Raw genomic sequence first — 24755 nt, forward strand, 5'->3', positions numbered from 1 at the left:
GAGATAGAAAGGGAGAAAGAAAGAGACAGCAGGGAAGAGAGAGAGAGTGGTGGTTGGATAATGGTGAGCCAAATGAAATTGTTGATTGTTTTTCAATTATAGTAGCGTTTCTGCTGAGGCACTGTCAAATGTTCTACGGTCCAGGGAACATTCAAAATGTCTTTGCATACATGGATGAAATGTATAATACAGTACATTTAATCAAAACTCCTATCACCATGGTGGCTATAATATTTCATTATCATGATGTGTACAGTATGGGAACAATCTAAATAGTTAAAAACAATAGGTGGATGTGTTTGTGTGTGTGTGTGTGCGTGTGTGTGCAGAGCCGGCTTTAGCCTTTTCGGTGCCCTAAGTGAGATTTGGTTGGGGAGCCCTCCTCATCACAGTGAAACATTTTAGTGTCCCCCCTTTTGATGCCGGAGTGAAAAATGTCAATTTTCTGCAATTCTACCAATTTCACCATGGGGTGGAGAGAACATTTTTGCAGTTTTAAAGGGGAATAACATCAAATTTAATCTCTGACTCGTTGTTGGACTGTCTGTCAACGTGCAAACCTCTCTCACTCAGGGAGAGCGAGGTAGAGCGAGAGCTCGAATGAGAGATAGGTCCCTGAGTGAGAGATGTGCACACGTTGACAGACAGTCCAACAATGAGTCAGAGGGATTTAGGAACAAAGACACATTATCTGAATTCTTAATTATTCCCCTTCAAAGCTGTTTCCTACAATTCAACACATTTTGCCATGATGTATGCCAAGTTAATATGATATCTGAGTGAGAGTGGCTAACACAATCAATGGGGGACCCTGGAGGTCAGGGCCCCTGGGATTGTGCCCTGCGTGCCCATGTAGTCTTTGCCATGTTTTTTTTTTAAAGTTAGATAGTTGGCTAGACTAACTAACGATCAAAAAATGTACATGGCTAATTATCAGCAAATGAGTTACATAACAAGAGATAAACTGCATGTGCCCAACCACATTTATAAATTGCATCTGTTGTATTCTACTATTCTAACTGTCAATAGTAAGTTGAGACACCGACTGAGGACGCTTCTGTTGCTTATGTCTGGAGTTGGCCATGTGTGTGTGTTCTTACCAGGTGTAGAAGAGAACCACCAGAGGAGATAGGAGTGTTGGGGTCAGCTCCCTCCTTCAGCAGACACAGCACTGCAACATTGAAAGAGAGAGCAATATTACTTTATATATTACACACTTATAAACCACAAACGCCCAGTGTGTGAACCCATGTGGATATAGTAACAACAAAGATAGACAGGACGATAGACAGGACGATAGACAGGACGATAGGCAGGACGATAGACAGGACGATAGACAGGACGATAGACAGGACGATAGACAGGACGATAGACAGGATGATAGGCAGGACGATAGACAGGACGATACACAGGACGATAGACAGGACGATAGACAGGACGATAGACAGGACGATAGACAGGACGATAGACAGGAAGATAGACTCCAGTATAATCCCATGTGTGTGGCTTGTACTCCGCGTGCTCTTGAGGAGTCAATCACTTATCAGGCAGTCAGACATCAGTCAGTCAGTCAGTCATCAGTTATCAGTCAATCAGTTTTCAGTCATCAGTTAGTTATCAGTCAGACAGTTGTCAGTCATCAGTCAGTCGACAGTCAGTCAGTCATCAGTCAGTCAGTTATCAGCCAGTTATCAGTCAGTTATCAGTCAGTCATCTATTAGTCAGTTACTTATCAGTCAGTCAGTCAGTCATCCATCAGTCAGTTACTTATCAGTCAGTCATCAGTCGTCAGTCAGTTATCAGTCAGTCATCGGTCAGTCATTAGTCCTCAGTCAGTCAGTTATCAGTTAGGCAGTTATCAGTCAGTCATCAGGCATTAGTCCTCAGTCAGTCAGTCAGGCATCAGTCAGGCATCATTCAGTCAGTCAGTCAGGCATCAGTCAGGCATCATTCAGTCAGTCAGTCAGTCATCAGTTATCAGTCAGTCGTCAGTCAGTCAGTTATCAGTTAGGCAGTTATCAGTCAGTCATCAGGCATTAGTCCTCAGTCAGTCAGTCAGGCATCAGTCAGGCATCAGTAAGTCAGTTATCAGTCAGTCGTCAGTCAGTCAGTTATCAGTTAGGCAGTTATCAGTCAGTCATCAGGCATTTGTCCTCAGTCAGTCAGTCAGTCAGTCAGTCAGTCAGTCAGTCAGTCAGTCATCATTCATCAGTCAGTCACCAGTCAGTTATTAATCGTCAGTCAGTCAGTCAAAGTGTATCAGAGTGTATGAGCCCATCACCATTACAGTAGCAGTTGTGAGAGGTGGAGTATCTGCCTGGATCACATCACATCAGAATACATCAGCTCTCCTAAGCCAGAGTACACTGACTAACACACTAACACAGATCTGCACTACAAATATAGTAACTACATCATGCGCCACACACTGACACAGAACTGGTCATTCTGCTCTACAAACTGTCATATATTCTCCTGCACTCACACAGACATTGATCTGCTTTACAAAAGGCTGAACTCTATTGAAAAAGCAACAATGAACTGTTGATCCTTTAATCAAAGACTCACACAGATCTGGCCCAACCACTCCCAAACCACTCCCATCCAATCCAAATCCACTCCCAAAACACTCCCAACTACACCAAAACCACTCCCATCCAATCCAAATCCACTCCCAAAACACTCCCAACTACACCCAAACCACTCCCAAACCACTCCCAACCACTCCAAATCCACTCCCAATCCACTCCCAACCACTCCAAATCCACTCCCAAAACACTCCCAACTACACCCAAACCACTCCCAAACCACTCCCAACCACTCCAAATCCACTCCCAAACCACTCCCAACCACTCCAAACCACTCCAAACTCCCCCTAAACCTCTCCAAACCACTCAAAACGAATTCCAAACCACTCTCAACTACTCCCAAACCACTCCAAACCACTCCCAACTACCCCCAATCCAATCCCAACTACTCCTAAACCACTAGCAAACCACTCCCATCCATTCCGAAAACACTACCAAAACACACCAAACCAATCCCAAAACACTCCCATCCACTCCCAACCACTCCCAAACCACCCCAACCAACTCCAAACCACACCATACCCACTACCAACCACTCACAACCCACTCCCAGCCCAATCCCAACCATTCCCAACCCACTCCCAACTCACTCCCAACCACTCCAAATCCACTCCCAAAACACTCCCAACTACTCCCAAACCACTCACAAACCACTCCCAACCAGTCTAAACTCCTCCTAAACCTCTCCAAACCATTCAAAACTAATCCCAAACCACTCCAAACCACTCCCAACTACTCCAAACCACTCCAAACCACTCCCAACTACCCCCAATCCAATCTCAACTACTCCTAAACCACTAGCAAACCACTCCCATCCATTCCCAAAACACTACCAAAACACACCAAACCAATCCCCAAACACTCCCATCCACTCCCAACCACTCCCAAACCACCCCAACCAACTCCAAACCACACCATACCCACTACCAACCACTCACAACCCACTCCCAGCCCAATCCCAACCCACTCCCAAATCACTCCCAACCACTCCCAACCACTCCCAACCACTACCAAACCATTACCAAACCACTCCCTACCCTCTCCCAACCCACTCCCAACCACTCCAAACCACTCCCAACCCACTCCCAACACAATCCCAACCACTCCCAACCCACACCAAACCACTCCCAAACCACCCCAAAACCACTCCAAAACACTCCCAACCCACTCCCAACACAATCCCAACCACTCCCAACCACTCCCAACCCACTCCCAAACCACTCCCAACCCACTCCCAACCACTCCCAACCACTACCAAACCATTACCAAACCACTCCCTACCCTCTCCCAACCCACTCCCAACCACTCCAAACCACTCCCAACCCACTCCCAACACAATCCCAACCACTCCCAACCCACACCAAACCACTCCCAAACCACCCCAAAACCACTCCAAAACACTCCCAACCCACTCCCAACACAATCCCAACCACTCCCAACCACTCCCAACCCACTCCCAAACCACTCCCAACCCACTCCCAACCACTACCAACCGCTCCCAACCACTCCCAAACCACTCCCAAACCACTCCCAACCCACTCCCAAACCACTCCCAACCCACTCCCAACCTCTCCCAAACCAGTCCCAAACCACTCCCAACCACTCCCAACCCACTCCCAACCCACTCCCAACCACTCCCAACCCACTCCCAAACCACTCCCAACCCACTCCCAACCCACTCCCAACCCACTCCCAAACCACTCCCAACCCACTCCCAACCCACTCCCGACCACTCCCAACCCACTCCCAACCCACTCCCAACCCACTCCCAACCCACTCCCGACCACTCCCAACCAAACAATAATGATTCTACTGAGAGGGAGAAACTGAGATGAAAAGACAGAGAGCATGAGGAATTGAGAGAGATGGACAGAGAGAGAGAGAGGGCTGTAGACATTTTTCCTCAACAACAGTGACACGCCAAGATGGATGCTGAATAAACATTGGGAGACCTTACCTCAGCAAAAGACCAAACGACTATGCCAAGCAAGCTGCAGACACACGCACACTAACTCACTGACTCTCTTAAACAATAATTTAACCAGAGCTGTTAGCAGTGAGGGTAATAACCACTGTCATTACCATGGTGATCATACCATTTCCATCCCATGAACCCTAGTGATGAACCCTATGGGGTCGCTTAGCCTAAGTGGTCGTTATCTAAATAAATGTGTTTTTAATGATCACACACGCACAACCGTGCACACACATGCACACACATGCAGACACACACACACACACACACGCAGACACACACACACACACACACACACACACACACACACACACACACACACACACACACACACACACACACACGTCAGCTGGTTAGGGCGGATACATGTCAAGCTGAGCAAGGACATAGCACCAGCGTAACAGTAATTTGTGTTTTGCGTGTTTCAGTAGAATCAGTAGAACTTGGAAGTCAGTTAGATCCTCAAAGTATCTTTGCAGGCTGCTCCATTAATTTCTCTCTAGGTCATATTCCTATACTGTAAGGACCTCACTGATCAACCAACCAATCTCTGCTTTTTCCTGATAATGGGAGATCCTTAATTGTTTATATATGAATTATAAACACACACACAGGCATGTACAGTACACAGACACGTAGGCATGAGTACACAGTCACCGAAACACAAGCACACACACACCACACACACACTTACATGCCACCTTCTTGGTGCTTAATGGAGCTTAAATGGCTGCTGAGGAAGAACACAGCTTTCGTTAAGTTAATCAACACAATTATCTCTCTCTCTCTCTTGCTCTCTCTCTCGCACACACGCCTAGCTCTCACTCCTGCCTGAAGCTCAGGAATATAATCCCAGCTATGTTAGTAATCAAGCTTCATTTAACAGAGTTAGAGCAAATGATATGAAATAGTTGCAGTATTATTGTTGTTTTCAATAGGTCATTAGTGTAGTATTAGTTTCTCATCCCAACATAAGGTTGTGGTGGTCGCATCACCCGACACCTACTTTAGTTGAATGGATTGGATAACATTGTTTGCTAAATGATTAAAATGTCATGTAAATTGCATCTTATTTAGTATTTTATTACTATTATTATCATAAGAGACTGATACAGTCAATCTCTTCTATTATAATCACAGCCGTATATATCCCCCCCCCAAGCAGACACATCGATGGCTCTGAACGAACTTTATTTAACTCTTTGCAAACTGGAAAACATTTATCCGGAGGCTGCATTCATTGTAGCTGGGGATTTTAACAAAGCCAATCTGAAAACAAGACTCCCTAAATTTTATCAGCATATCGATTGCGCAACCAGGGGTGGTAAAACCTTGGATCATTGTTACTCTAACTTCCGGATCATATAAGGCCCTGCCCCGCCCCCTTTCGGAAAAGCTGACCACGACTCCATTTTGCTGTCCCTGCCTACAGGCAGAAATTAAAACAAGAGGCTCCCACGCTGAGGTTTCCAACGCTGGTCAGACCAAGCTGACTCTACACTCCAAGACTGCTTCCATCACGTGGACTGGGACATGTGGTCCAGATGGGAATATTGAGCCACTGTCGCTGATTCTACTATTCATTAGAACGTGCGTCGAAGATGTCGTTCCCATAGCAACGATAAAAACATTCCCTAACCAGAAACCGTGGATTGATGGCAGCATTCACGTGAAACTGAAAGCGCGAACCACTGCTTTTAATCAGAGCAAGGTGTCTGGCAACATGACTGAATACAAACAGTGCAGCTATTCCCTCCGCAAGGCTATTAAACAAGCTAGCGTCAGTACAGAGACAAAGTGGAATCTCAATTCTCGGCTCAGACACAAGAGGCATGTGGCAGGGTCTACAGTCAATCACGGACTACAAGATGAAATCCAGCCCAGTCACGGACCAGGATGTCTTGCTCCCAGGCAGACTAAATAACTTTTTTGCTTTGAGGACAATACAGTGCCACTGACACGCCTGCAACGGAAACATGTGGTTCTCCTTCATGCAGCCTGTTTGAGTAAGACATTTAAACGTGTTAACCCTCGCAAGGCTGCAGGCCCAGACGGCATCCCCAGCCGCGCCCTCAGAGCATGCGCAGACCAGCTGGCCGGTGTGTTTACGGACATATTCAATCAATCCCTATACCAGTCTGCTGTTCCCACATGCTTCAAGAGGGCCACCATTGTTCCTGTTCCACGACTGCGTGGCCACGCACGCCTCCAACTCAATCATCAAGTTTGCGGATGACACAACAGTGGTAGGCTTGATTACCAACAACGACGAGACGGCCTACAGGGAGGAGGTGAGGGCCCTCGGAGTGTGGTGTCAGGAAAATAACCTCACACTCAACGTCAACAAAACTAAGGAGATGATTGTGGACTTCAGGAAACAGCAGAGGGTTTACCCCATCCACATCGATGGAACAGTAGTGGAGAGGGTAGCTAGTTTTAAGTTCCTCGGCATACCATCACAGACAAACTGAATTGGTCCACTCACACTGACAGCGTCGTGAAGAATAGCAGCGCTATTCAACCTCAGGAGGCTGAAGAAATTCGGCTTGTCACCAAAAGCACTCACAAACTTCTACAGATGCACAATCAGAGCATCCTGGCGGGCTGTATCACCGCCTGGTACGGCAACTGCTCCGCCCTCAACCGTAAGGCTCTCCAGAGGGTAGTGAGGACTGCACAACGCATCACCGGGCAAACTACCTGCCCTCCAGGACACCTACACCACCCGTTGTTACAGGAAGGCCATAAAGATCATCAAGGACATCAACCACCCGAACCACTGCCTGTTCACCCCGCTATCATCCAGAAGGCGAGGTCAGTACAGGTGCATCAAAGCTGGGACCGAGAGACTGAAAAACAGCTTCTATCTCAAGGCCATCAGACTGTTAAACAGCCACCACTAACAGTGAGTGGCTGCATTCCACTGTCATTGACACTGACCCAACTCCAGCCATTTTAATAATGGGAATTGATGGGAATTATGTAAATATATCACTAGCCACTTGAAACAATGCTACCTTATATAATGTTACTTACCCTACATTATTCATCTCATATGCATATGTATATACTGTACTCTACATCATTCGACTGCATCCTTATGTAACACATGTATCACTAGCCACTTTAACTATGCCACTTTGTTTACATTGTCTACACACTCATCTCATATGTATATACTGTACTCGATACCATCTACTGTATGCTGCTCTGTACCATCACTCATTCATATATCCTTATGTACATATTCCTTATCCCCTTACACTGTGTATAAGACAGTAGTTTTGGAATTGTTAGTTAGATTACTTGTTGGTTATCACTGCATTGTCGGAACTAGAAGCACAAGCATTTCGCTACACTCACATTTAACATCTGCTAACCATGTGTATGTGACAAATACAATTTGATTTGATTTGATTTGGACGCCCTCAGGTTTGTCAGACATTCCATTCCACAGCAGGAGGACCTGTCTGTGTTTTTATGGGACATTATTGAGCGTGACTCAACAGAAGTCAGAAGTAAAAAGCTGCAGTTTGTTTTGACCCTCTGGGCAATCAGACAGAGAATTGCCGTATGCTGGACTATATTGTGGATTTTCTGTTTTTTATTTTATTGGATCATGTCAACACTTTCCAGCGCTCTCTATTGGTCCATACGTCAACACCACCCAATGTTCCATTTTCCTATTGGTCCAAGTATCAACACTCTCCTCTGTCCTGCTCTACTAGTGGTCCATATGCCAACCCGAGCCACTGTCCTGTTCTACTATTGATTAGCAGGTACTATTCAGTGTTAGTCTGGCTGACACCAGCTCTCAAAGTTGATGTGTAGTCACATGGGTAACATGCTAATTCAGTGTTGCTGTGGTCCATTATACTGTGTCTCTACACAATCTAAGACCTTCTCCATCCCATATACACCATACAACCACCCAGCTCATATCCAGTCAGAAAAACCAACGGATATTCTCCCTTCATTATTAACATGCTTAGCAGTCCTACTAAGACAGGGAGTGGTTTGGCAGCAAAATACCTTATTGCTCTTTTGCCATGCATTAGCGTGTTCATCTGTGTGTTCTGTTTCATCAGGCTGTTTGGCTCTGAAGAGACAGAGGGAGAGTGGGCGAGAAAGAGAGAGAAACAACCAGCTGTCATTTTTGGGAAAACGGCAAAACAGCTGTGGGAGACATATGTGGAGTTTCCATGGCAACCAGATGGGAGCCGTTGTGGAAATGTAGAGAAAGGGAAGAAGAAGTGGAGGGAGAGAGAGAGAGCTTGAGAGAAGAGGAGGGAGGAATAAGGACATTTAGGGAGAGAGAGCGAGAAAGAGCAAGAGAGCGAGAGAGAGAGGGAGAGGGAGAGCGAGAGAGTCCAGTAGGGTTTACCACATCACTAGATGTTCTCAGTCAATTCCAGACCTCCCCTACAGACTTAGTCTTTCATCCACTCTTCTTCACAGTAAAATATGACTCTATCCTCCCCATCAGCATATTCCACTCTTCAGCCCTCCAAAAGAGTACCACATACTGGCTGTCATACAGTCCCTTCTCTGCAGCCAAACTCTTACCAGATGCAACAAGAATGCAAACACTGAATGGAATGCAATATGAATCCAAATGCCAAGGTTGAATAGATTCCTGATGACTCGACAGTCTCCAAATCAGTTAGATGCAGAGTCAGATCAGACATAGAGACACATTTCTGTGGATGTAGACACAGAAAGTCAGACTCATTCCAGTTGGGGGGACATGCCTCTACTCATTCCAGTCGGGGGGACATGTCTCTACTCATTCCCGTCGTCGGGAAATGTCTCTACTTATTCCAGTCGGGGGGACATGTCTCTACTCATTCCCGTCGTCAGGAAATGTCTCTACTTATTCCAGTCGGGGGGACATGTCTCTACTCATTCCAGTCAGCAGAACATGTCTCTACTCATTCCAGTCGGGGGGACATGTCTCGACTCATTCCAGTCGGGGGGACATGTCTTGACTCATTCCAGTAGGGGGGACATGTCTCCACTCATTCCAGTTGGGGGGACATGTCTCCACTCATTCCAGTCGGGGGGACATGTCTCGACTCATTCCAGTCGGGGGGACATGTCTCGACTCATTCCAGTCGGGGGGACATGTCTCGACTCATTCCAGTCGGGGGACATGTCTCCACTCATTCCAGTCGGGGGACATGTCTCCACTCATTCCAGTCGGGGGGACATGTCTCGACTCATTCCAGTCGGGGGGACATGTCTCCACTCATTCCAGTCGGGGGGACATGTCTCCACTCATTCCAGTCGGGGGGACATGTCTCGACTCATTCCAGTCGGGGGGACATGTCTCGACTCATTCCAGTCGGGGGGACATGTCTCCACTCATTCCAGTCGGGGGGACATGTCTCCACTCATTCCAGTCGGGGGGACATGTCTCCACTCATTCCAGTCGGGGGACATGTCTCGACTCATTCCAGTCGGGGGACATGTCTCGACTCATTCCAGTCCTTGGGGGGACATGTCTCGACTCATTCCAGTCGGGGGACATGTCTCGACTCATTCCAGTCGGGGGACATGTCTCGACTCATTCCAGTCGGGGGACATGTCTCCACTCATTCCAGTCGGGGGGGACATGTCTCCACTCATTCCAGTCGGGGGACATGTCTCCACTCATTCCAGTCGGGGGACATGTCTCGACTCATTCCAGTCGGGGGACATGTCTCGACTCATTCCAGTCGGGGGGACATGTCTCCACTCATTCCAGTCGGGGGGACATGTCTCCACTCATTCCAGTCGGGGGGACATGTCTCCACTCATTCCAGTCGGGGGGACATGTCTCCACTCATTCCAGTCGGGGGGACATGTCTCGACTCATTCCAGTCGGGGGGACATGTCTCGACTCATTCCAGTCGGGGGGACATGTCTCCACTCATTCCAGTCGGGGGGACATGTCTCCACTCATTCCAGTCGGGGGGACATGTCTCCACTCATTCCAGTCGGGGGGACATGTCTCCACTCATTCCAGTCGGGGGGACATGTCTCCACTCATTCCAGTCGGGGGGACATGTCTCCACTCATTCCAGTCGGGGGGACATGTCTCCACTCATTCCAGTCGGGGGGACATGTCTCCACTCATTCCAGTCGGGGGACATGTCTCCACTCATTCCAGTCGGGGGACATGTCTCCACTCATTCCAGTCGGGGGACATGTCTCCACTCATTCCAGTCGGGGGACATGTCTCCACTCATTCCAGTCGGGGGACATGTCTCGACTCATTCCAGTCGGGGGACATGTCTCCACTCATTCCAGTCGGGGGACATGTCTCCACTCATTCCAGTCGGGGGACATGTCTCGACTCATTCCAGTCGGGGGGACATGTCTCGACTCATTCCAGTCGGGGGGACATGTCTCCACTCATTCCAGTCGGGGGGACATGTCTCCACTCATTCCAGTCGGGGGGACATGTCTCCACTCATTCCAGTCAGGAGAACATGTCTCGACTCATTCCAGTCAGGAGAACATGTCTCGACTCATTCCAGTCAGGAGAACACTGTCCTTGTACTATATTGCGGCAGGTAGCCTAGCGGTTAAGAGTGTTTGGCCGGTAACCTAAAGGTCGCTGGTTTGATTCCCCGGGCAAACTAGTTGAAAAATCTGTCAATGTGCCCTTGAGAAAGGTACTTAACCCTAATTGCTCCTGTAAGTTTCTCTGGATAGGAGCATCTGTAAATGACTAAAACATAAATGTAAAAATGTGTCAGACCTGGCAGAGGCCCTCCAGTCTCCACAACATTAGCGATGTTCAACTACAACCCTGAGAGCTATGTCAGCTGACTTAATGATATACAATAGACGTGATGCTCCACTACAGCCCTGAGAGCTATGTCAGCTGACTTAATGATATACAATAGACATGATGCTCCACTACAGCCCTGAGAGCTATGTCAGCTGACTTAATGATATACAATAGACATGATGCTCCACTACAGCCCTGAGGGCTATGTCAGCTGACTTAATGATATACAATAGACATGATGCTCCACTACAGCCCTGAGAGCTATGTCAGCTGACTTAATGATATACAATAGACATGATGCTCCACTACAGCCCTTAGAGCTATGTCAGCTGACTTAATGATATACAATAGACGTGATGCTCCACTACAGCCCTGAGAGCTATGTCAGCTGACTTAATGATATACAATAGACATGATGCTCCACTACAGCCCTGAGAGCTATGTCAGCTGACTTAATGATATACAATAGACATGATGCTCCACTACAGCCCTGAGGGCTATGTCAGCTGACTTAATGATATACAATAGACATGATGCTCCACTACAGCCCTGAGAGCTATGTTAGCTGACTTAATGATAAGTATACAGCTATACTGTAGCTCTGCCTCAAGGGAGGGGGGAAGAGGGACTGAAACATAGTGGGTGTATCTAGGCTGCTCCATGTTGGGGAATTTCTTAGATTACTTGTTAGATATTACTGCACTGTCGAAACTAGAATCACAAGCATTTCGCTACTCTCGCATTAACAGCTGCTAACCATGTGTATGTGACCAATAACATCTGCTAACCATGTGTATGTGACCAATAACATTTGATTTGATTTAAGGAGGAGGAGAGTAGCGAGAGAGGATGAGAAGGAGAGTAAAGAGAGAGGAGGAGGAGAGTAGCGAGAGAGGATGAGGATGATAGTAGCGAGAAAGGAGGAGTAGAATAAAGGAGAGAGGAGGAGGAGGAGAGTAGGGAGAGCGGTAGAGGAGGAGAGTAAGGAGAGGAGGAGGAGGAGAGTAGCGAGAGAGGATGAGGAGGAGAGTAGCGACAGAAGATGGGGAGAGTAAGGAGAGAGGAGGAGGATGAGAGTAAGGAGATAGGAGGAAGAGGAGAGTAAAGAGAGCGGAGGAGGAGATTAAAGAGAGAGGGGGAGGAGAGTAAAGAGAGAGGAGGAGGAGAATAAAGAGAGAGGAGGAGGAGGAGGAGAGTAAAGAGAGAGTAGGGGGAGGAGAGTAGCGAGATAAACTGAAATTAGGCAAACTATTAGAGTTTTAGCATCCAGGAAATGGTAGAGCGATTTATGCATAGTGCATCTTTAAGAAATGAAATCTAAATGACATTTGCAATGACCAAATCTAACAACAAATGAGTTCAAGTATTTATTTTCCTTATCACTATACTTCTACTGTTGTTCAAGTGCAGTATCTGGCTAAATTCACACATTGGTTAGATACAGTTAAAAACATTGATATGTTCCTTGTTTGGGAAACACATTAAGGTTCACAGGGAGTCAGTCATTGCCTTTCGTTTGAGAAACAGATTGTTGGTTTCTCTCTCTCTCTTTCTCTCTCATTAAATCAATAGAGAGGTTTTGGCCCAATGTCACAGCACGACATGTAACTTTCACTACAAAGGCACCTGGGAAAGGGATGGATGTGTGGCAGTGACAACCAGCCAGCTTCTAGCTCTGACAGACAGAGAACTGTACCAGAGCTGTCTGGGGCGTGAGGACGATCTTCAAGATGGACAATAATACATCTAGCTGTATGTACCCCATGTTTTCAAGCTGCAGGTTGAGGTTTATTGTAATTAATCTTGTCCTAGAAGCAGAACTGGGACGTTTCCGCTAGATGGGCCAGCTGCAAAGTCATAATTCATGAACACAACAATTTGCTTAATTTAAGGTTAGGGTTTATAGGCATTATGGTTAGCAGTGTGGGTAAGGTTAGGGTTAGGCATTAGGGTTAGCAGTGTGGGTAAGGTTAGGGTTAGGCATTAGGGTTAGCAGTGTGGGTAAGGTTAGGGTTAGGCATTAGGGTTAGCAGTGTGGGTAAGGTTAGGGTTAGGCATTAGGGTTAGCAGTGTGGGTAAGGTTAGGGTTAGGCATTAGGGTTAGCAGTGTGGGTAAGGTTAGGGTTAGGCATTAGGGTTAGCAGTGTGGGTAAGGTTCGGGCTAGGTTTATTTTTTAAACCATTTTATTCACCTTTTTTTAACCAGGTAGGCTAGTTGAGAAGAAGTTCTCATTTACAACTGCGACCTGGCCAAGATAAAGCAAAGCAGTTCGACACATACAACAACACAGAGATACACATGGAATAAACAAAACTTACAGTCAATAATACAGTTGAAGAAAATCTATATACAGTGTCTGCAAATGAGGTAAGATAAGGGAGGTAAGATAATAAATAAGTCATGGTGGCGAACGATTTACAATATACCAATTAGACACTGGAGTGATTGATGTGCAGAAGATGAATGTGCAAGTAGAGATACTGGGGTGCAAAGGAGCAAGATAAATAAATACAGTATGGGGATGAGGTAGTTGGATGGGCTATTTGCAGTTGGGTTATGTACAGACTTTTCACTTTAAGCCAAAAACGATGCAGGGATTTAAAAATAAATATACATTAACTTTGACATACACAGTTTGCCTGTGAGGGAGATATGAGTCTCCAGCTTCAGTTATTTTTGCAGTTCGTTCCAGTCATTGGCAGCAGAGAACTGGAAGGAAAGGCGGCCAAAAGAGGAATTGGTTTTGGGGCTGACTAGTGAGATATACCTGCTGGAGCGCGTGCTATGGGTGGGTGCTACTATGGTGACCAGTGAGCTGAGATAAGGCGGGGCTTTACCTAGCAGAGACTTGTAGATGACCTGGAGCCAGTGGTTTTGGCGATGAGTATGAAGCAAGGGCCAGCCAACGAGAGCATGCAGGTTGCAGTGGTGGGGGGTAGTTGGGGCTTTGGTGACCAAACGGATGGCACTGTGATAGACTGCATCAAATTTGTTGAGTAGAGTGTTTGAGGCTATTTTGTAAATGACATCGCCGAAGTCGAGGATCGGTAGGATGGTCAGCTTAAGAGAGTATGTTTGGCAGCAAGAGTGAAGGATTCTTCGAAATAGGAAGCCGATTCTAGATTTCATTTTAAATTGGAGATGCTTAATGTGAGTCTGGAAGGAGAGTTTACAGTCTAGCCAGACCCCTTGGTATTTATAGTTGTCCACATGTTCTAAATCAGAACCGTCCAGAGTAGTGATGCGGGCGGGCAGGTGCAGGCAGCGACCGGTTGAAGAGTATGCATTTAGTTTTACTTGTATTTTACAAGCAGTTGGGGGCCACGGAAGGTGAGTTGTATGGCATTGAAGCTTGTCTGGAGGATTTTTTCATTTATTTTTTATTTTACCTTTATTTAACCAGGCAAGTCAGTTAAGAACACATTCTTATTTTCAATGACGGCCTGGGTTAGTGGGTTAACTGCCTGTTCAGGGGCACAACGACAGATTTGTACCTTGTCAGCTCAGGGGTTTGAACTCGCAACCTTCCGGACCTCTGGCAGTCTCTAGTCCAACTCTCTAACCACTAGGCTACCCTGCCGCCCCTGGTTAGTTAACACAGTGTCCAAAGAAGAGCCAGATGTATACAGAATGGTGTCATCTGTGTAGAAGTGGATCAGAGAATCACCAGCAGTAAGAGCGACATCATTGATGTATACAGAGAAGAGAGTCGGCCCGAGAATTGAACCCTGTGGCACCCCCATAGAGACTGCCAGAGGTCCAGACGACAGGCCCTCCGATTTGACACACTGAGCTTTATCAGAGAAGTGGTTGGTGAACCAGGCGAGGCAGTCATTTGAGAAATCAAGGCTGTTGAGTCTGCCGATTAGAATGTGGTGATTGACAGAATCGAAAGCCTTGGCCTGGTCGATGAATACGGCTGCACAGTAATGTCTCTTATCGATGGCAGTTATGATATCGTTTAGGACAGCATGGCTGAGGTGCACCCATGACCAGCTCTGAAACCAGGTTGCATAGCGAAGAAGGTATGGTGGGATTCAAAATGGTCAGTAATCTGTTTGTTAACTTGGCTTTCGAAGACCTTAGAAAGGCAGGGTAGGATAGATACGGGTCTGTAGCAGTTTGGGTCTAGAGTGTCTCCCCCTTCGAAGAGGGGGATGACCGTGGCAGCTTTCCAATCTTTGGGAATCTCAGACGGTACGAACGAGAGTTTGAACATGCTAGTAATAGGGGTTGCAACAATTTCGGCAGATAATTTTAGAATGAGAGGGTCCAGATTGTCTTGTTTAAAATCTGATTTTATGTCTTTGTGGCTGTTCCAACTAGTGACCACTCTGCAGATTTCTCTCTGGTACATTAGTAATCCTAATAAATGCCAACCTCACATGCAATTAGTGCAACTGTGAATGTATGCTATTTGTCTTTACAACGGTGTGTGTGGTGCTAAACTCTGAGGTGATGAAGACATGAATCCATGACAGCGGAAGCTATTAGTGCTTCTACCTCCTCCAATCTCAGAGAGCTGATTACAGACACAGTGTTACTGGTGCTAGACTACACACTGTATGTCTTACTGTCTGTTTAGATCTATACCTGTTGATCAATAAAGGACAGAGTCAAGAGGAGGAGGAGAGGAGGGAGAGAAGAGGGAGAGAGGAGGAGGAGAGGAGGGAGAGAGGAGGAGAGGAGTGAGAGAGGAGGAGGAGGAGAGGATGGAGAGAAGAGGGAAGGGGAGGAGAGGAGAGGAGGGAGAGCGGAGGAGGAGGAGAGGATGGAGATAATAGGGAGAGTGGAGGAGAGGAGGGAGATAGGAGGAGGAGGAGAGGATGGAGAGAAGAGGGAGAGAGGAGGACAGGAGGGAGAGAGGAGGAGGAGGAGAGGATGGAGAGAAGAGGGAGAGAGGAGGAGAGGAGGGAGAGAGAGAGGAGGGAGAAAGGAGGAGGAGTGGAAGAGGAGCTAGAGAGGAGGAGGAGGAGAGGAGGGAGGGAGGGAGGAGGAGAGGAGGGAGAGATGATGAGGAAGAAGAGGGAGAGAGGAGGAGGAGAGGTGAAGACGAGGAGGAGAGTAGGGAGAGGAGGACAGAGAAGGAGGACAGAGGGTGATTTCCCTTCTTCAGATTGTGAAAGATATGTTACTCCGACATGTAATCACACTTGTCTTAATTAAGCGACAGGACGTCTCAGTTGAACGTGTAAAGCTTGCACGGCATGACACCCACCCACACACTGATGCTGATGCTACTGTACAGTACATTAGTGCAAACAATGAAAAATAATCTCAACCATTATCAAACTCTGATGTGATGTAGGATGAAATCTAACTAATAAATCAATGACAACACAATCACATAATCATGTCATCACAATGTATAAATCTGGTATTAAAACACCTTCTTTGGGTTAGATCATATGGAGTAACAAAGGGTAGATGAGCTAATATTAAACAGGTGTCTATAGGCATTGAGACACAAAGACTAGATTATGATTATCAGGTGTTAACTGCAGCTGGGGAGGGAGCCACTTTGTCATACCCATCTATACACTATATATAAAAGTATGTGGACACTCCTTCAGTGTATTACCTGTTGCTGACAGGTGTTTAAAAACGAGCACACAACCATGCAATCTCCATAGACAACCATTGGCAGTAGAATGGCCCTATTGAAGACTGACTTTCAATGTGACACTGTCATAGGACGCCACCTTTCCAACAAGTCAGTTCATCAAATTCCTGCCATGCTAGAGCAGCCCTGATCAACTGTAAGTGCTGTTATTGTGAAGTAGAACCCTCTAGGAGCAACAACGGCTCAGCCGCGAAGTTGTAGGCCATGCAAACTCACAGAATGGGACCGCCAAATACTTTATAGTCTGGCAGTCCGACGGACAAACCTGGGTTTGGCGGATGCCAGGAGAACACTACCTGCCTGAATGCATAGTGCCAACTGAAAAATTGGTTGGGAGAGGAATAGTGGTCTGTGGCTGTTTTTCATGGTTTAGTCTAGGCCCCTTAGTTCCACTGAAGGGAAATCAACACTATAGCATACAATCCCAATCTAGACGATTCTATGCTTCCAACTTTGTGGCAGTTTGGGGATGGCCCTTTCCTGTTTCAACATGACAATATCCCCGTGCACTACATGAGGTCCATACAGAAATGGTTTGTCAAAATCGACGTGGAAGAACTTGACTGTCCTTAACTCCATCGAGCACCTTTGGGATGAATTAAAATGCTGACTGCGAGCCAGGCCAAATTGCCCAACATCAGTGCCCGCCCTCACTAATGCTCTTGTGGCTGAATGGAAGCAAGTCCCCTCAGCAATGTTCTAACATCTAGTGGAAAGCCTTCCCAGAAGAGTAGAGGCAGTTATAGCAGGAAAGGGGGGGCCAACTCCATATTAATGCCCATGATTTTGGATGAGATGTTCGACGAGCACATACTTTTGGTAATATAGTGTATCTCTCTACCAGACCCCAATCTAACCTCATATAAGATAATTAAAATCATTCATATAGACTAAATCTCATCAGAGATATGATGTTTGCTGGGAATGTAACATCCAATACCACCTAAATATCACAGCTATATACCAATCATACCCCAGCTTGGAATATTCCATATCATTCTGGAACGGTACAGTAACAACATGATGGGAATTGATTTGGGGTTCCACGCCTCTGAAGGGGAACAGATGCTCCGGTCACAGCCGTGTCTTCCACTGATGATGTTAAGAGATTACTTTAGAAAGGCAATTTCACCAAATGTCACAACGCATGCAAGTCCCAGTTTACATATGGCAGGGTGGAATCAGGCTGATAAATGGGGCTTGAGTCTCTCTTTGTCTCTTTTTCTTCTTCTTCATCCCTCCCAGATGTTTCCTTGTCTTTGTTTGTCACTTTCTACTTCTTTGATCTCATAGCCCTCTCTCCTCCCCTTGCACATTTTCCCCATTCAATCTCTTTACCCCGCTCCACATCTCCTCCTCCCCTTGCTGTTACTCTTTATTTTTCCTATCTGCTTCCATCCGATATTCTGCCAGTGATTGGTGGTCCTTCTGTAGCTCAGTTGGTAGAGCATGGCACTTGTAACGCCAGGGTAGTGGGTTTGATTCCCGGGACCACCCATACGTAGAATGTATGCACACATGACTGTAAGTCGCTTTGGATAAAAGCGTCTGCTAAATGGCATATATTATTGCTGATAAGGCGTGGGTGGGTGAGGGTGTGTGTGTGTGTTTTGTGCGGGTGTGAGTGAGTGTGTTTCGATCTCTTATTACCATCCTGCCTCGTCAGCAGAGTGTGTTTCTAGTGTATCTGTGAATCTGTGCCCAAAGCCAGCTCCATACTGACTAAGTTTAATTACGATAGACAAACAGACGGAGAGAGAGAAAGAGAGAGATGCCAAACACACACACTGCATCCTTCAAATGTTAATGAGTCACGTTACAAGCTGTTGTTTTCTCAACTCTTTTGGTTCAGTGGCCAATACTGTATCAATCAAGAATGAATAATGCCAAAAATTCAAAAATAAAAGTAATTACAGAGGGAGGTGGGGTGTTTATGACAAGGACCTAACACATCTAATGCAGAAGACATTCATACCACAGACTGCACAGTCATGCATCACAATATCCCCATGGCTCGCTGTGGCAAGATAAACCGGTTGGACACAGTCTATCGCTGTCATTTCATGGCTTTTGACTTCAACGAGAGATTCAACACCAGAAAAGGCATTCGCAAACAAAAGCAAAGTGAAAACCCCATCAGTTACATTCAACTATGAGTGTTGTATTTCTCCCATCATCAACAAGAACAACAGGCTGAGCTGAGGTCCCTGTGGAATACCAAGCATTGATTAGTTTTCTACATATCCTAACTTCTCCTCATGTTTTGCGCTGAGTCCGGTATTCCAGTTTTACAGGGTTTGGGAAGCTTGGCAAAGGCCCATAAATTACCTCCCCATATGGAACCCTAGGCATTTCCACATCGGGTGTATTTACACATTTCCTCCTCTCCATAAATGATTAAGGATTTTGCCAAGGATGAAATTCCAGAAATGTTCCCAGATCCATCCCAGGAATATGCTGTCCTGAGGCAAACACGTTCCCAGATCCCTCCCAGGAAGAATCTGTCCTGCGGCGAACACGTTCCCATATCCCTCCCAGGAAGTTGCTGATCTGAAGCGAACACATTCCCAGATCCCTCCCAGGAAGAAGCTGTCCTGAGGCGAACACGTTCCCAGATCCCTACCAGGAAGTAGCTGATCTGAGGCGAACATGTTCCCAGATCCCTCCCAGGAAGAAGCTGTCCTGAGGCGAACATGTTCCCTGATCCTTCCCAGGAAGAAGCTGTCCTGAGGCGAACATGTTCCCAGATCTCTGCAAGGAAGAAGCTGTCCTGATGCGTACATGTTCCCAGATCTCTTCCAGGAAGAAGCTGTTCTGAGGCGAAAATGTTCCCAGATGTCTTCCAGGAAGAAGCTGTCCTGAGGCGAACATTTTCCCAGATCCCTCCTAGGAAGATGCTGTTCTGAGGCAAACATGTTCCCAGATCCCTTCAAGGAAGAAGCTGTCCTGAGGCGAACATGTTCCCAGATCCCTCCAAGGAAGAAGCTGTCCTGAGGCGAACACGTTCCCAGATCCCTCCCAGGAAGTAGCTGATCTGAGGCGAACATGTTCCCAGATCCCTCCAAGGAAGAAGCTGTCCTGAGCTGAACATGTTCCCTGATCCCTCCCAGGTAGAAGCTGTTCTGAGGCGAACACATTCCCAGATCCCTCCCAGGAAGAAGCTGATCTGAGGCGAACACATTCCCAGATCCATCCCAGGAAGAAGCTGTCCTGAGGCGAACATGTTCCCAGATCTCTCCCAGGAAGAAGCTTTCCTGATGCGTACATGTTCCCAGATCTCTTCCAGGAAGAAGCTGTTCTGAGGCGAAAATGTTCCCAGATGTCTTCCAGGAAGAAGCTGTCCTTGGGCGACCATGTTCCCTGATTCCTCCCAGGTAGAAGCTGTCCTGAGGCGACCATGTTCCCTGATCCTTCCCAGGAAGAAGCTGTCCTGAGGCGAACATGTTCCCAGATGTCTTCCAGGAAGAAGCTGTCCTGAGGCGAACATTTTCCCAGATCCCTCCCAGGAAGATGCTGTTCTGAGGCAAACATGTTCCCAGATCCCTTCAAGGAAGAAGCTGTCCTGAGGCGAACATGTTCCCAGATCCCTCCCAGGAAGAAGCTGTCCTTGGACGACCATGTTCCCTGATCCCTCCCAGGTAGAAGATGTTCTGAGGCGAACATGTTCCCAGATCCCTCCCAGGTAGAAGCTGTTCTGAGGCGAACATGTTCCCTGATTCCTCCCAGGTAGAAGCTGTTCTGAGGCGAACATGTTCCCTGATCCCTCCCAGGTAGAAGCTGTTCTGAGGCGAACATGTTCCCTGATCCCTCCCAGGTAGAAGCGTTTCTGAGGCGAACACGTTCCCAGATCCCTCCCAGGAAGTCGCTGATCTGAGGCGAACATGTTCCCAGATCCCTCCAAGGAAGAAGCTGTCCTGAGGCGAACATGTTCCCTGATCCCTCCCAGGAAGAACCTGATCTGAGGCGAACACATTCCCAGATCCCTCCCAGGAAGAAGCTGTCCTGAGGCAACATGTTCCCTGATCCTTCCCAGGAAGAAGCTGTCCTGAGACGAACATGTTCCCTGATCCCTCCCAGGTAGAAGCTGTTCTGAGGCGAACATGTTCCCTGATCCCTCCCAGGAAGTAGCTGATCTGAGGCGAACACGTTCCCAGATCCCTCCCAGGAAGAAGCTATCCTGAGGCGAACATGTTTCCTGATCCTTCCCGGGAAGAAGTTGTCTTGAGGCGAACATGTTCCCAGATCCCTCCCAGGAGAAGCTGCCCTTAGGCGAACATGTTCCCTGATTCCTCCCAGGAAGAAGCTGTCCTGAGACGAACATGTTTCCTGATCCCTCCCAGGTAGAAGCTGTCCTGAGGCGACCATGTTCCCTGATCCTTCCCAGGAAGAAGCTGTCCTGAGGCGAACATGTTCCCTGATCCCTCCCAGGTAGAAGATGTTCTGAGGCGAACATGTTCCCAGATCTCTCCCAGGAAGAAGCTTTCCTGATGCGTACATGTTCCCAGATCCCTCCCAGGAAGATGCTGTTCTGAGGCAAACATGTTCCCTGATCCCTCCCAGGAAGAAGCTGTCCTGAGGCGAACATGTTCCCTGATCCCTCCCAGGTAGAAGATGTTCTGAGGCGAACATGTTCCCTGATCCCTCCCAGGAAGAAGCTGTCCTGAGACGAACATGTTCCCTGATCCCTCCCAGGTAGAAGATGTTCTGAGGCGAACATGTTCCCTGATCCCTCCCAGGAAGAAGCTGCTCTGTGGCGAACAGCTTCTCCCATGTTCCCTGCATATAAATGGATATAGAATGAAGTTGGATGAAGAGAGAAACATTCTGCAAGCACTACCACACACTGTTTCCTTAATAAGGAGTAGGTAGTCAACAGACCAAAGATGAACATAGGAGCATCAAAGATACACTAATAGCAGCAACAACAAACATGCAATTCAGTCCAATGGAGTCCAATTAGACTACTCATCATGTAACTTTCTACACTGAATGTAGCCTATCCATGGAACATCCAGACTGCAGTACAACATATTGTCCAACACCATAGAGATCCTTTTAAAATGACTCTTCTCACTATTCTTACTATTCTAGTATTCTAATTCTAACAACACTGACCAACCTGGCCGTGATTGTTCCAAGTCTAGTTAGTCAGACCTCTGGTTGTCAGATGACTATACCCACCATAACGAAAGCCAGTCTTGTGCCAGTCTTCTACCATGCTGTTGAAATGGTGATTAGGCTTTCTCGTCGAGGGTTAACAGTGGCAATTCATGTCCAGTCAAAGGGCAGGTTTCCGTTGAGCAGTGGCATGGGCACACCAGCTGCTCTCAAGGACCATAAATGAAACTCATTGGCCAAAGGAGGGAGATGAGCATAGTAACCTGCAATGGCTGCTGGGAGGTCTAACACAGACAGCTGGCAATTCAAGAGCATGGATGGAAAGAGAGATAAGGGAGGGATGGAGAGAGGTAAATAAAGAGAGAAAGGGTAGTCAGAGAAAGAGGAAGAAAAAGAGACAGAGAGATGAAGAAAGAGAGAGAGAATGATTAAGGGAAAGGAAGTAGAGAGAGAAGAGAGAACTCGGGAGAGAGGAGGCCATAGTGAGATAAATGTGTTTCCATAGCAAAGGCAGCAAGTCTCCCCTGAGCCTCATAGAGTATTCAGTAGTAATGATACTTCATGAAGACATAAAGTGTGTTTGAGTGCAGTTCCGTGTGTATGAGCCTGTGGCTTTAATGGTAGAGTCTCTAACTCTCCCTCAGATCCCTGCCTGATTTAGAGTCAGGCTCACAAGAGCGCCCTCTCTCCCCTCTGAGGCCTCGGCAAAATCCCTAATAAGGAAACTCTTAGTGGTTAGAATAGGGGTTCCAGACACACACAGACACGTGCACACACATACACACACATACACACACAGACACACACACAGACACACACATACACACACATACACACACAGACACGTGCACAGACACACACATACACACACATACACACACATACACACAGACACGTGCACACACATACACACACAGACACACACAGACACACGCACAGACACACACATACACACACATACGCACACAGACACACGCACAGACACACACATACACACACACAGACACAAGCACAGACACACACATACACACACAGACACACGAATAGACACACACATACACACACAGACACACGCACAGACACACACATACACACACACACAGACACACACACAGACACACACATACACACACAGACACACACAGACACACGCACAGACACACACATACACACACACAGACACACATATACACACGCAGACACACACACAGACACACACAGACACACACAGACACACGCACAGACACACACATACACACACACACAGACACACACACAGACACACACATACACACACAGACACACACAGACACACGCACAGACACACACATACACACACACAGACACACATATACACACGCAGACACACACACAGACACACACAGACACACACAGACACACGCACAGACACACACAGACATGCAGACACGCACAGAGACACGTGCACACACATACACACACAGACACGCACAGACACACACACAGACACACACAGACACACACAGACACACGCACAGACACACACAGACACACACAGACACACGCAGAGACACACACATACACACAGAGACACACACATACACACACACACACAGACACACACATACACACACAGACACACGCACAGACACACACAGACACACACATACACACACAGACACACACATACACACACATACACACACAGACATGCAGACACGCACGGAGACACTTGTCATCTCCCGTCTGGATTACTGCAACTCGCTGTTGGCTGGGCTCCCTGCCTGTGCCATTAAACCCCTACAACTCATCCAGAACGCCGCAGCCCGTCTGGTGTTCAACCTTCCCAAGTTCTCTCACGTCACCCCGCTCCTCCGCTCTCTCCACTGGCTTCCAGTTGAAGCTCGCATCCGCTACAAGACCATGGTGCATGCCTACGGAGCTGTGAGGGGAACGACACCTCAGTACCTCCAGGCTCTGATCAGGCCCTACACCCAAACAAGGGCACTGCGTTCATCCACCTCTGGCCTGCTCGCCTCCCTACCACTGAGGAAGTACAGTTCCCGCTCAGCCCAGTCAAAACTGTTCGCTGCTTTGGCCCCCCAATGGTGGAACAAACGCCCTCACGACGCCAGGACAGCGGAGTCAATCACCACCTTCCGGAGACACCTGAAACCCCACCTCTTTAAGGAATACCTAGGATAGGATAAAGTAATCCTTCTCACCCCCCTTAAAAGATTTAGATGCACTATTGTAAAGTGGCTGTTCCACTGGATGTCATAAGGTGAATGCACCAATTTGTAAGTCGCTCTGGATAAGAGCGTCTGCTAAATGACTTAAATGTAATGTAAATGTAATGAGACACGTGCACACACATACACAAACATACACACACAGACACACACAGACACACACACAGACACACACATACACACACAGACACACGCACAGACACACACAGACACACACCACGTAAAAAGTAAATCTGCCCAACTGTCCTGGAGAGTTAGACTACAGTCAGAATACCGGTACTGCTAATCCTTGCTGTAAAGTCTCAGGCAGAAACAGGTGACTTGGGCTGAACCAATAACATCTGAGCTCTGTGATTGTTGCGCCGTTGTCATGACTGATCCCTTAATACTTACATCTGATTGTCTCCCAAGGGCTGCATTTGGCTCTGTATATTAGCTAGG

General features: G+C 47.3%; 1 protein-coding gene across 1 annotated transcript in view; it reads right to left on the reverse strand.

Annotated features, from left to right (window-relative positions):
• The window catches only part of LOC118366619 (unconventional myosin-XVI-like), a 332663-nt gene that overhangs the window by 277830 nt on the left and 30078 nt on the right, over positions 1 to 24755 (reverse strand). Inside the window, exon 3 of the mRNA XM_052493304.1 lies at positions 1101 to 1171. Coding sequence (XP_052349264.1) covers positions 1101 to 1171 — 71 coding nt within the window. The remainder of the gene's footprint in view (positions 1 to 1100; positions 1172 to 24755) is intronic.

Source organism: Oncorhynchus keta, chromosome 34 (genome assembly GCF_023373465.1).
Source record: "Oncorhynchus keta strain PuntledgeMale-10-30-2019 chromosome 34, Oket_V2, whole genome shotgun sequence".
NCBI classification, from domain to species: Eukaryota; Metazoa; Chordata; class Actinopteri; order Salmoniformes; family Salmonidae; genus Oncorhynchus; species Oncorhynchus keta.